Source organism: Stegostoma tigrinum, chromosome 22 (genome assembly GCF_030684315.1).
Source record: "Stegostoma tigrinum isolate sSteTig4 chromosome 22, sSteTig4.hap1, whole genome shotgun sequence".
Taxonomy (NCBI): domain Eukaryota; kingdom Metazoa; phylum Chordata; class Chondrichthyes; order Orectolobiformes; family Stegostomatidae; genus Stegostoma; species Stegostoma tigrinum.
The window spans coordinates 35,186,459-35,198,975 of NC_081375.1; the positions used below are offsets into that span (position 1 = coordinate 35,186,459).

The 12,517-nt window shown below is 38.0% G+C and overlaps 1 protein-coding gene across 4 annotated transcripts in view; it reads left to right on the top strand.

Annotated features, from left to right (window-relative positions):
• cfap52 (cilia and flagella associated protein 52) overlaps positions 1-12,039 on the top strand; it is a 78,489-nt gene extending 66,450 nt beyond the window's left edge. For 2 of the 4 annotated variants that reach the window (XM_048554805.2, XM_048554808.2), the window contains one exon: positions 9,610-11,347. In XM_048554805.2, coding sequence (XP_048410762.1) covers positions 9,610-9,785 — 176 coding nt within the window. In that variant the 3' untranslated portion in view covers positions 9,786-11,347. The other 2 variants (XR_007249841.2, XM_048554807.2) reach the window with 2 other exon arrangements.
• Positions 12,040-12,517: the final 478 nt, after the last annotated feature.

Here is a 12,517-nt window from a genome sequence, read left to right on the forward strand (position 1 = left end):
AGAATAGTAGAAATCAACAAGCACAAAGAAGTAAGTAGGTTAGAACAAGCGTGATAACTAGAGAAAAATGATAATGGGATTAAATGCTGACAAGTCTCCTGGTTCTGGTGATTTACAGTTTAACATCTTTAAAGATGTGGCTGCAGTGATAGTGAATGTATAGTTAATAATCTTCCAAAATTCCTTTATTCTGTAAAGTCGCAATAGTTTGGAAAACTGCAAGTGTAACACCTCGAATCAACTAAAGAGAGACTCAAAGCAATAGGCCAGTTAGTCTACTATTTGTCATTGAAAAACTGCTAATATCCATTATTAGGGAGTTAGTACCAGGCCATTTAGAAAATGAGGATGCAATCAGCCAAAGACGACATATTGTTATGAAAGGGAAATCGTGTTTGACAAATTTATTGGAATTCTTCAAATATGTAATAAAGGAGAACCATATCTGGATATTCCAAAAGGCTTTTGATAAGTCGCCACATACAAGATTACTGCAGAAGATTAGAGTTGATGGTGTTGGGTGTCATAAATTAGCATAGATAGAGGATGTGTTAACTAACAGGAAATGGGAGAAATAAGTCACCATCACCATGGCTAGTAACTAGTGTAACTAATGGAATGCCACAGGGTTTAGTTGAACCTCCAGATATTTATTATCTATATTAATGACTTTGATAAAAGGACCAAATGTATTATAGTCAAATTTGTCAATGAGACAAAAATTGGTAGGAAAACAAGTTCAAAGGAAAATATGGAGTCTGAAAAGTACTATTGTTATGTTAAGTGAGTGGACAAAGTATTGACACATTTTGTATAATATGGAGAGACATGAGATTGCTCAATTTGATAGAGAAAATAGAAAGGTGAAATATTTAAAAGGAAGGAGATTATAGAGGATTGTACTATAGTATCTGGGTGTCCTTGTACATGACTCTCAAAGTTTAGTAGTTGGAGCAAGTAATAAGGAAGGCAAATGGAGAAGAAGATGGAGTATATGTCTTGCAATAACTGCAGAGGACAATGATGAAATTACACTTTGAATCTTTGTGCAGTTTACATCTCCTCTTTAAAAAGGGGAGATATGACAGGACATAGTTCAGAGAAATTCACGAGGCTAAATCATACCTGAATGAAAGGGTTGACTTTTAAGGAAAGGTTGACCAGATTGAGCCTGTAATCACTGGCGTTTAGAAGTATGAAAGATGATCTTATTGAAACATATAACATTCTGAGGGGTAAAGCTTCAGTAGATGCTGTGAGGACGTTTCTCCTGATGAGGCAAGCTACAACTTGGGGCACAGTTTAAAAGTAACGGATTTCCCATTAAAAAAGTTAGTTTGTCACATTATCTTCCACAAAGAGATTAGAGGCTGCATGATTGAAAATATGATAGGTTTGAGTTAGACAGATTTTTCATCATCTGGTTAAGGGCTATGGGTTGGGGATAGGAAAGTGGATCTAACGGCACAGTCAGATCAGTCACAGTCTTACTGAACCGCATACCAGGCTGGAGCTGATAAATGATTGACTCTTCTCCTGTTTCGTATGTTTTTATTATGTAGAAAATGTAGAAAACCTACTTGTTACAGTAATACTAGCAGGAGGAATTCATTGAAAGGGGGATATGAAATTCATATAGAAATATTATGTAGAGTAAGTTGCACTGTTTTGGAGTCTTTTAGGAAGAATATTGAAATTTGTGTGTTTCAGTAACTACACAGACCCACAACATTTAAATAAACTGCTTTCTTCAGGGAGTCTCACGCATTAAAATTCATTTTTATATAAGTTGTTAAGGATGGGTATTTTATAAGTTTGTTATGTTTTGGGACCGTTTTCCTTTAAATTACCAGGAAATAGTGAAGGGATTAAATTTATTCTGAAATTTGCTTGACAATGAGCTGCTGGCTTGATTGTTATAGTTAAAAGTGGCTAGGGGATGGGGAGAGGGCGGGAGGTGGCAATGTGTGAGGTTTGTTTACTTGGAAGAATGTCTAGGATATTCGCACCAATGAGGAGTAAAGCAGGGCTGCCTGCGGTTGAAGTGTTAGAAACAGATTTTTGCAGAGTTGGGCTGACTTTGGAGCCATTTAAAAATAGCAGGTGGGACATGTTTCAGACATGTTGTGTCCATGCCCAGCACCAGCTACTTTTATTCATGCAGGATAAGAGTGTGGGTAGCAAGAACTAGCCCTTCACTCCAACCTGACTGGCTCTATTGCAGAGGTAGGCATCTCATATCTCAGCACAACCTTTTTGGGGAGTTAGGCCAGCTTCTGCATGACTTGTGGCTAACAGCCCTTCAGTGCAATCATAAACTAAAGTCTGGGCTTAAGAACATTTTAAAATATAAAATTAGTTTGTCTTACCTACTGTGTGTGTGCCCCTTTGTGTTTTTCCTTGTCTTCCATGCCCTGAATGCACCCACTGTGCCCTCCATGTCATCATGACCCTTCCATCTTACCCCCAATTCATCCAATATGACCATGTACCAAATCAATGAACCATATCATGACAATGCCAAGCATCAAGATTGTGATAAAATGTGTGTGATCTACATATATACATTTATTATAGAATTTGGACTTATCTAGCAACAGTGGGATTTGTTATATGTGTTGTTCTTGCTGGAGACATGATTTTAAACCAGTATGTGTCAGAAAGCAGGTGACAGCAGCCCTACTGGAGTGATAATGTGTGTTTGTAGTGTAAGCGTTTTACAGTCAGAAAGAGAAAAAGTTAATAGACATTAGCTTGCCTTTGGTTTAGAAGAATCAATAATTGTTTCTTATTTTCGCTTAGGGAATTTGCATACATTAGACAGCTTTTGTTTCAATCCACAGAAGACCTGGCTAGGGTTAAATGAAAGAACAGTTTCTCCAGGAGAAAGGAGTCAGTTCAGAACAGTTCTGAAATAGATTACTTCAATGTAAAAGTTTTGGTTTGGGAATTCCAGACCAGAAATATTTGATTAGAACCCTGAAAAAAAGTTATCTGAACCTTAGAAAGTTTAAGATCAGTTGGAAGAATAAGCAAGGAAAAGCGAACAAGCTCTTAAGATCAGGAATTGAAGGAAACAGTTAAGTTAAACCTGTAGATGTGACAGACAACAGAACTTTCTCAAATATTTGCATACTATAAAGTAGTGGTGTTAGGATAGATGAGATTTTATTTTTCTATGAGTTTTGAAATATTTCAAATTATGTTGTAGAATATAGTTTATTTGATTTTAATTTATTTTGTTCAATAATTTCGGTTTTATTGCCAAAACCAAATCTATTGCATTGCATGCTTGAGTTTCAGTATAAGACCACCACATCACATTTTTTAAAGAAACGATCAAGCTAGATTTCACTCTGAAATCCGACTTATTCTGTCATAACATGAGCTGGGTCATAACAAGGTAACAAGCAAAAGACTTAAATTCGGAAATCTTCCTTGAAATAAAACTACCTGTTCCTACAACCCTATAAAACTGCACAGCTTATTCAACAAGAGAACTTATTCGAGATTTTGAGAGAAAAATTGACCATGTAAGAATGGACATCTATTCAAAGATTTCTCATTTATTGTTGAGGAAGAGCACTATTTTGGAGTAGCATAAAATTACTCACAACAATGTCTGGATTTCTATGTTATTCTGTGCAAGTAGGGATGTCAGAAGTTGCTGTTGATTTCAGTGAAGTTAAGGATAGCTTAATACTAATGATTGCATTGTCATTACAACCACCAAGTTTGAGTTAGTGTTCTTAAAACCTAGCCAAGTAATTCTGTATTGAGACTTACAAATGGAGTACAACTTATAATATTTTATTTAATTTACATTATTTTAAAGGAATATTATGTACACATTTTCACGATGGCCTTTCATTTTAACGAATCCATTTGGTCATCTTTTTGAGCTGATAGAATATCACTATCTATTTAGGAGTGCAAACAGATGCCACACACCCAGGCTTGTGCCTACCTGCTTTGATAGATATAAAAGACTAGCCAAGATGACTCACCACTCTATTTTTAGCTTCCACCTTGTTTGAAGGCAACTAATCTTTGCTCTGCACACTTGCTGATAGCAGGAATGAAAACTGAAATTCACATCCGGGGAATTGCAATTGTATTTGTTACTCAGCGACACAGTTTGGAGCTGTATTAACATGGTCACTATAATGTATTTTCTAATCTAATTATTGTATAAGTGACATGCTATTGAAAGAGTATTAAAATGTCCTAAACAGACCAGATGGTCCGACAATAGGAAAACATAGATGTAAGATGAATAAACAGTTCTATTTATTGATGCTTAACTCAATTACTCTACGTAATGCCCATTTGAATCTGTTAACATTGTGTGCACTTTATAAATTGTTACCACAATACAGCAAGTGTAATTTTCATTGTGTATCACATTTATGTTATCATGTAAAAAGGTCTGAAGGGATACCTAAGCCTATTGGAACAAGGAAATGGGGTAGATATACTAACTAAGCACTAATTGCATGCTATTTGGTTGTATGAATATGGGGAGCTAGTAATCACTGGGGTGTGAGATATAAGGAGTGTGGTTCTCTCTTGATGCCTTTCGATAGAAATGGGCACTGCAGGGGATGCAGTGCTTATCTCCCCTTCCAACTCCATTTTGATTTAGCCCCTTCCCCCTCTCCAAAACTCACCCTCACCTTTGATGGTTTGTATCGCCCTTACTGAGCTTTGCATGGAAAGTGTTCAATTGGTAATTTTCTCATGGTGGTCAATAGAAGGAGAAAAGAAACCATGGTTGATTTAGTTATGAACGATAACAATTCTGGATATAAACGGGAAAGGAGTTAACTGAAATAAAGCTCTCATTAGAAGTGTAGACTTGGACTCTGCTAAAAACATTTATCTCATTGTGTATAATAATCATAGCAGAGGATGGTTCAGTCAAAATGTACTTTTGATGAATTCATTAATAAATTTTAAGCAGAAAAGCCAAAGTGAAAATTATCACCTATGGTAATGTGTGCTATTCAAGCTAACAATTCATTGCAAACAGGTGGAGGGTAAAGTCCTTAGCAGTTATTTATTAGTAGGAATCCTAAAGCTCCATTAATTATAACAATGATCATTCCTCCTTCCCCATCCAAGCCTCAGCTTAGGAGGGGGCTACAATTAGCTGTAATTTTTTTTGGACCATTTGAATGCACTGCATGCAGGCGGAAAGGCTTATATTAGCGCAGAAGTTTCAGAATGCCTTCAGTGACCCTTAAAGGATAATATAAGGCCATTAGAAACCAGTTGCAAAAATGGAGACATACTATACTGTTTGAGAAAGGGGCTTAAAGAATGAAGAGGCCCTGGGCAGTTTATTAGTAAAGGTGAGAAAGTAATAATTGTGTAGTAGTGGAACCAGACTGTTGACTACGCTTTTCAAGGTTGTTTGCATTGGATTAAAAATTTCCGAAGGAAAGATTATGAAAGATTTATGAAAAAAAGACAAGAAGCCAGGTAACCCTCATACCCAAATGTTACACATCTGTGAGGAACAAACTGCCACAGTTGACAGTATATTTAATAATGCAGAGATCAGTCATGTTGATCAATGTAAGGCCATTGGTTTCAAAGGACAAGACCCAAAAGTTGGTACTAAATTCAAATATTTACCAGAACAACTAGTCGATGGATAATTAAAAGTAATATAAGTACAGCAGGGAAACCACTAGAAAATATAAAAGCTTTGTAAACGTACAGGATGAAGGGCAGGAGGTTAAGGCTAAGGATTAGGAAGATGAATTACAACATTGGATGATACAAAAATGTAGTGTAAGCCCTCACAATGGGTTTAGGAGTGAATATGCCCCTAGAACTATATCACAGACCATTGAAAAGAATCCTACTTATCGTAGGAAAAGTTGAACAGGAACAATCCTGATAGGAGGTCAAACATATGGATCAAACAAGGACTACAATAGGAGCAGAAATCCATTTGATCAGGAAGCCTTGATGTCTATAAACAAATTAGAAGGCAAGTTAATAAAAGATGCCAAACAACAAGAACTACAAAGGTTGAGAGAATTTGGGGCTTTCAGAGAAGGTCTCAATAGGGGTCAAGCAGCCCAAAGTTTAGGTGGCAATGCATGACTAAGGTGTTTTCTGATGGAACTTATAAAGATTAAAGGAAAGCTTGCAAAACACAATATTTTAAAGAAGAACTGGGGAACCAAGATATAATAGTAAATTCACTGATGGCAGGAAAAGCAAGTTTGAAAATATTCTTAGCTATGTTAGCAAAGAATGCTTGGATGTGTAGGTCAATTGATAGTGAAGTTGCATTTTTGCAGGGAGATAATCGCAACAGGAAAGTATTTCCTTCTCCTCAAAGACCCCCTATGCAACTGGAGACACCATGGAAATTTGGCAGCTTTCAGAAATCTTTCAGGAATCATTTTGTAGATGACTTTTGTGCAGTAGCAGCAGTGAATTTGAAAATGTTTTCATAAATGGACTTAAAGCAGAATTCAAAATTGGAAGTCAGGCTTTCTGGAGCTTTTAATTACTTTGGACTGGAAATCAGAACAGAATGGATGAAGTGTCTCTTTATGTCAGCAATCTTAGTTGGAAAATGTTAGCCCAAGTTTTATTAGTCAAATTAGGAACTCAAAATGATTCATCAGCTTCTAAAATCGAAACGGAGGAAGGAATTGCAAAGTCTGATTGGATAGCTGAAATGACTAAACACTCAAATGAGGCCTGATTCTAGTTTGGAAGTATTAGAATTGTGTACAACTATGAAAAAGCCCAAGTCAATGATATTATTCAGGCAAATAAGGTTCCATCATTGGGTTCGTGAAAACTTTTGTTTTCAATTATACTTCTTTAAATCTCAGTGATGTGTTATAAAGTTGGGAGGAGTACTGGTGAATTGGGAAGCAGGAAGTTAGAATTTGGTGATAATAAAATGTGAGGCTGGATGAACACAGCAGGCCAAGCAGCATCTCAGAAGCACAAAAGCTGACGTTTCGGGCCTAGACCCTTCATCAGAGAGGGGGATGGGGAGAGGGAACTGGAATAAATAGGGAGAGAGGGGGAAGCGGACCGAAGATGGAGAGTAAAAAAGATAGGTGGAGAGAGTGTAGGTGGGGAGGTAGGGAGGGGATAGGTCAGTCCGGGGAAGACGGACAGGTCTAGGAGGTGGGATGAGGTTAGTAGGTAGCTGGGGGTGCGGCTTGGGGTGGGAGGAAGGGATGGGTGAGAGGAAGAACCGGTTAGGGAGGCAGAGACAGGTTGGGCTGGTTTTGGGATGCAGTGGGTGGGGGGGAAGAGCTGGGCTGGTTGTGTGGTGCAGTGGGGGGAGGGGACGAACTGGGCTGGTTTAGGGATGCAGTAGGGGAAGGGGAGATTTTGAATCTGGTGAAGTCCACATTGATACCATATGGGGAAACCAAGCGGAGGCTTGGGGACCGCTTTGCAGAACACCTCCGCTCAGTTCGCAACAAACAACTGCACCTCCCAGTCGCAAACCATTTCCACTCCCCCTCCCATTCTCTTGATGACATGTCCATCATGGGCCTCCTGCACTGCCACAATGATGCCACCCGAAGGTTGCAGGAACAGCAACTCATATTCCGCCTGGGAACCCTGCAGCCATATGGTATCAATGTGGACTTCACCAGTTTCAAAATCTCCCCTTCCCCTACTGCATCCCTAAACCAGCCCAGTTCGTCCCCTCCCCCCACTGCACCACACAACCAGCCCAGCTCTTCCCCCCACCCACTGCATCCCAAAACCAGTCCAACCTGTCTCTGCCTCCCTAACCGGTTCTTCCTCTCACCCATCCCTTCCTCCCACCCCAAGCCGCACCCCCAGCTACCTACTAACCTCATCCCACCTCCTTGACCTGTCCGTCTTCCCTGGACTGACCTATCCCCTCCTACCTCCCCACCGACACTCTCTCCACCTATCTTTTTTACTCTCCATCTTCGGTCCGCCTCCCCCTCTCTCCCTATTTATTCCAGTTCCCTCTCCCCATCCCCCTCTCTGATGAAGGGTCTAGGCCCGAAACGTCAGCTTTTGTGCTCCTGAGATGCTGCTTGGCCTGCTGTGTTCATCCAGCCTCACATTTTATTATCTTGGAATTCTCCAGCATCTGCAGTTCCCATTATCTCAGTTAGAATTTGGTGTTTGTAAAATGCTAGTGGGGAAAGCATTCTGTGGTCCCTGCAAGCAAAGTTTCCTTGCAGCAGCATTACAATGCCAAGTGCTGGTGCATTGAATCTCTTAAAATTTCTCTCAATATTTTCGACAAGTGCATAGCTCCCTCAAAGTTGCCACCCAGGTGGATAACGTTGTTAAGAAAGCATACGGTGTTTTGGCTTTCATTAACGGGGGATCGAGTTTAAGAGCCGCGAAGTTATGCTGCAGCTCTACAAAACCCTGGTGAGACCACACTTGGAATATTGTGTCCAGTTCTGGTCGCCCTATTATAGGAAAGATGTGGAGGCTTTGGAGAGGGTGCAAAGGAGGTTTACCAGGATGCTGCCTGGACTGGACGGCTTGTCTTACGAGGAGAGGTTGACTGAGCTCGGACTTTTCTCTCTGGAGAGTAGGAGGAAGAGAGGTGACCTGATCGAGGTGTACAAGGTAATGAGAGGCATGGATAGAGTCGATAGCCAGAGACTTTTCCCCAGGACAGGATTGACTACCACGAGGGGTCATAGTTTTAAGGTATTAGGAGGAAGGTATAGAGGAGACGTCAGAGGGAGGTTCTTCACCCAGAGAGTTGTGAGCGCATGGAATAGTTTACCAGTGGTAGTCGTGGAAGCAGCGTCATTAGTGACATTTAAGCGACTGCTGGACATGCACCTGGACAGCAGTGAATTGAGGGGAATGTAGGTTAAGTTATTTTATTTTTGGATTAGGAATATTCATAAACATCGTGGGCCGAACGGCCTGTACTGTGCTGTACTTTTCTATGTTCTATGTTCTATGTAAGTAAAATGTCACAGCTACTGCCTTACCAAGAGTGAGAGATTCTGCCATTAAGATGCTTCTTACCATTCTTCTGACCTTTTTGCTACTCAAGCTAAAGGGCAATGTTTACCTTACTTTCCCACAAAAAATTTCAAATCCTGCTGTACTTGAGAACTCATCTGTTATAAAACAGAGGTTGACCCTATCAACAATGAGCTACCTGATTGTTTTTGAAGGAAAGGAGAATGCTGTAAGAAACTGTTGGGACATTTTGAAAAAAGAGGACACTTAGAACTTTAATGCCAGGAAAAGAATGGGGATATATGTTGCCATTTTGTATATTTTGATTTTTAAAAATATCTTGTGTATTGATTTATTTTGAAAAAAAAGGAATATTATTAACTAAATGTTTGAAGAAATGATTCAGACCTAATGGAACAAGACAATGGATGTTCAATAAATTAATTAAGGGTTTTTTGTGTGAAAATTGGTTGTACTACTATAGGGAGCTAGTAACCAGTGAGATATTTTTTTATACAGTATGTTTAACTGAAATAATGTTCTTACTAAAAGTATGGATTTTCACTCTGTTGAAAAGCACTTACTTTCTCGTATATAGCATCTTATACTGATTATATACTTGAATTTTGTTCTGTAAATCAGGAGGCGAAGATAAATTGATCAAATTTTGGGGATACAATGAAGGTGAAGTTATATATATTGGAATAGGTCACAGTGGAACAGTCAATCGTATTAAGATCTCTCCCTCTGTGAAACACATTATCAGTGTGAGTTCAGATGGAGCTATTCTGCGATGGAAATATCCTTACACAAACTAATCCTTATATGCACACTTTATTGACACACGACAGTATTGCTTTAAAATTACACCTTTGACTTAAAGTTTCAGGCAGTCAGTGGTGAATTTTCATGATATCTGCTTTGGATTTCATAGAAATAGACCTCCATATTGTCCATCCTGTTCTTATGTTTCTCAAGTACCCTCTTGAGGAATTAATGAAAATTCTGTCCCTTTAGTTTTTGAATTTGAAGTTAAATAAGTTGAAAGAAACCCTGTTCCCCAAAGGCGTAATTATAAAAAACTTGAAGTTTGAATACATTAAATGTTTAATGGTTCTGTGCAAATTAAAGTTAAATTAATGTGTCTACTTCCATAACTTTTAATTGTACACTACTGTAAAATTTGATTTTATGCTGTTAAGCATTATCTTTCTAGTATCATTTTTACATGTTTCTATTTCAATGTACTTATGATATTGAATGATAAATGATTTTTAATTACATTGTAATTTTATAGAAAGAATAAATTTGACAGAATTGCATCTAATTATCTTTAAGCAATAAAGTTTTTTAAACTGAATTATATACTAGTGGAAAAGGTTTTTCCGCATACTACTTGTATTAAAACTAAACCAGTTTTAAAGAAGGGACTTATGACTTTCTTACACACAGTGCAGAAAGGAAGGTATCCTTGCAGAGTTATTGCCTTCTTACAATCTTCACGAGAATGGAGCAAAGCTTTGAAGAAAATGGCTAATAACCTAATTTTTAATGGACTATCAGGCTGTATTGATTAGTGACCTGTAGATGTCTAATCCATAAAATGATTTTGTACATTCTTCTGCAATTGTTGAACCACCTATCCCAGGTGAACTGGATGGACACATAATTCTGGATGGATAATTGCACCAGCACTTAAAAAAAGCAGGATAGCAACATGCAAGGAACGGAAAAGAAAGATAAATGACCAGTTGCAAGAATTGGAATCTACATATAAACTCAACATTGCAATTTTTAGTATATTATGACTTAACCATGGTAAATAATGACATATGTTTAATCAATAAACATCTATTGGGCAATTCATGACACAATGCCAGGTCCCAACATCAATTACGAATCTTCTGAAAAATTACCTTAACATTTATTACGTGCGCTGGACAATTTGAGGTTTACTTCTTAAATGTGTGTCGTGGTCACTTTGCTTGTGAGGGCACTTCAACATTTCTTATGTCTCTTTTAGAAATTTCAGGCAGTGCATAACATTTCAGTAAGGACTGACAGAAATTGTCTGTCTTTCAAAGAGCCACTGAAAGAAATACCCATAACGAACCTAGGAATTTTAGGCTAATTTCTATTATGCCAGTAGTGAGCAATGTAATTGATTTTAAAATTTTTGCATTCACTTGATTTTTAGTGTTTTAGCATATGCTGATACAGGAATGATTGAAGCAAGGAAATGTTCTCTTGGCTGTCTTAAATGAACATCATTGACCTTTTGAATAAGAAAATTTTACCTGTCAATAGCAAGAACAATTCATTTTTGTTATGTATGCTTGTCAGAGTCCTCACTGTTTTTTTTATTATTTTGACTTTATGCTTTTATCAGTCTGTTTTAGAACTAGGAACGGGGAACTGTGAAGTAAAGGCGCCTTTCGGACCATGGATCACAGCTGGTGTTAAAAGGAGAAAACAGACCAAACAAGGTTTTGTTTATTTGTAAGGTCATCCCTGAAAGTTTCTGCAGATGCTTTGTATCAGGGGATAGCATTCTGTTTAAACAGATGGCAGAAGTTGGCTATTAATGAGGTTGGTATCAGGAAATTGGTTCCAGCAAGTCTGGAAAAGCCATTATGCTTAAGCAGATAGCAGATATTGAATGGTAGCTGGAACCTCTAGAAGAGACAGTCTGTCTGTCATGAAGTGGTCAGAGTTTGAACTGGGTTTTGGACTATAATTTCTATGAGAAGAAATCTGGTTGCTGATGATAAAGCACAAAGATTTGAAATCTTTCTGCCTTGCCTCCTATGATCAGGCTGTGGAAACTCAAAATAGAAAAACGAGTTATAAATATATTGCCTTCATCTAAGTGAACTGTAAATATGACTCTGGATGACATCTTCAGAAAATCAACCTAGAAACCATCGTCTATGCCGATGGAACAACACATCATGAAAATTATTCAAGTAATCTGGCCAGTTCTGTTTTTTTTGTTTATCCCTTGACTGTTTGTTTTCTCTGTCAGTCTTTTGAGTGAATGGGCTGGAAACAAAGGTTCTGTGCTTTATAATATAAACCAATTATATGACATTGTTGTTTAGTTTTATTCTACTAATAAATTGCTGAGTCTCTTGTTTAAAATGCAAACTGGTGTCTGAAGTTGATTATTTACAGTCTGGGATTGATTATCCTTTAGGAACCATTGAGGTTAATTTTGAGAAGAATCTTTGAAGGTTTTAATTTTACTCTGTTACAAATACAGAAGTAGCAAGGCTGATTTTGTCTGGGGGTTGTCTGTCTCGGTGTCGGAACAACAACCATAGAGTACATACCTTTTGTGTTATCGTAAAAAAATTAACACTTTTACATCCTTTAAAAAAGGTACACTTTTTAAATGCCTGGTACAATATTATTAAGCTGCGGTTTCCACAGCTAACACACCATTCTGATTTGAATTAAATTTGCATTCATTGTCACTGGGTCAAAATCCAGGAGCTTCCTTTCGAAAAGTACTGTAAGTGTTCCTGCATCCAAAAGACTGCAGTGATTC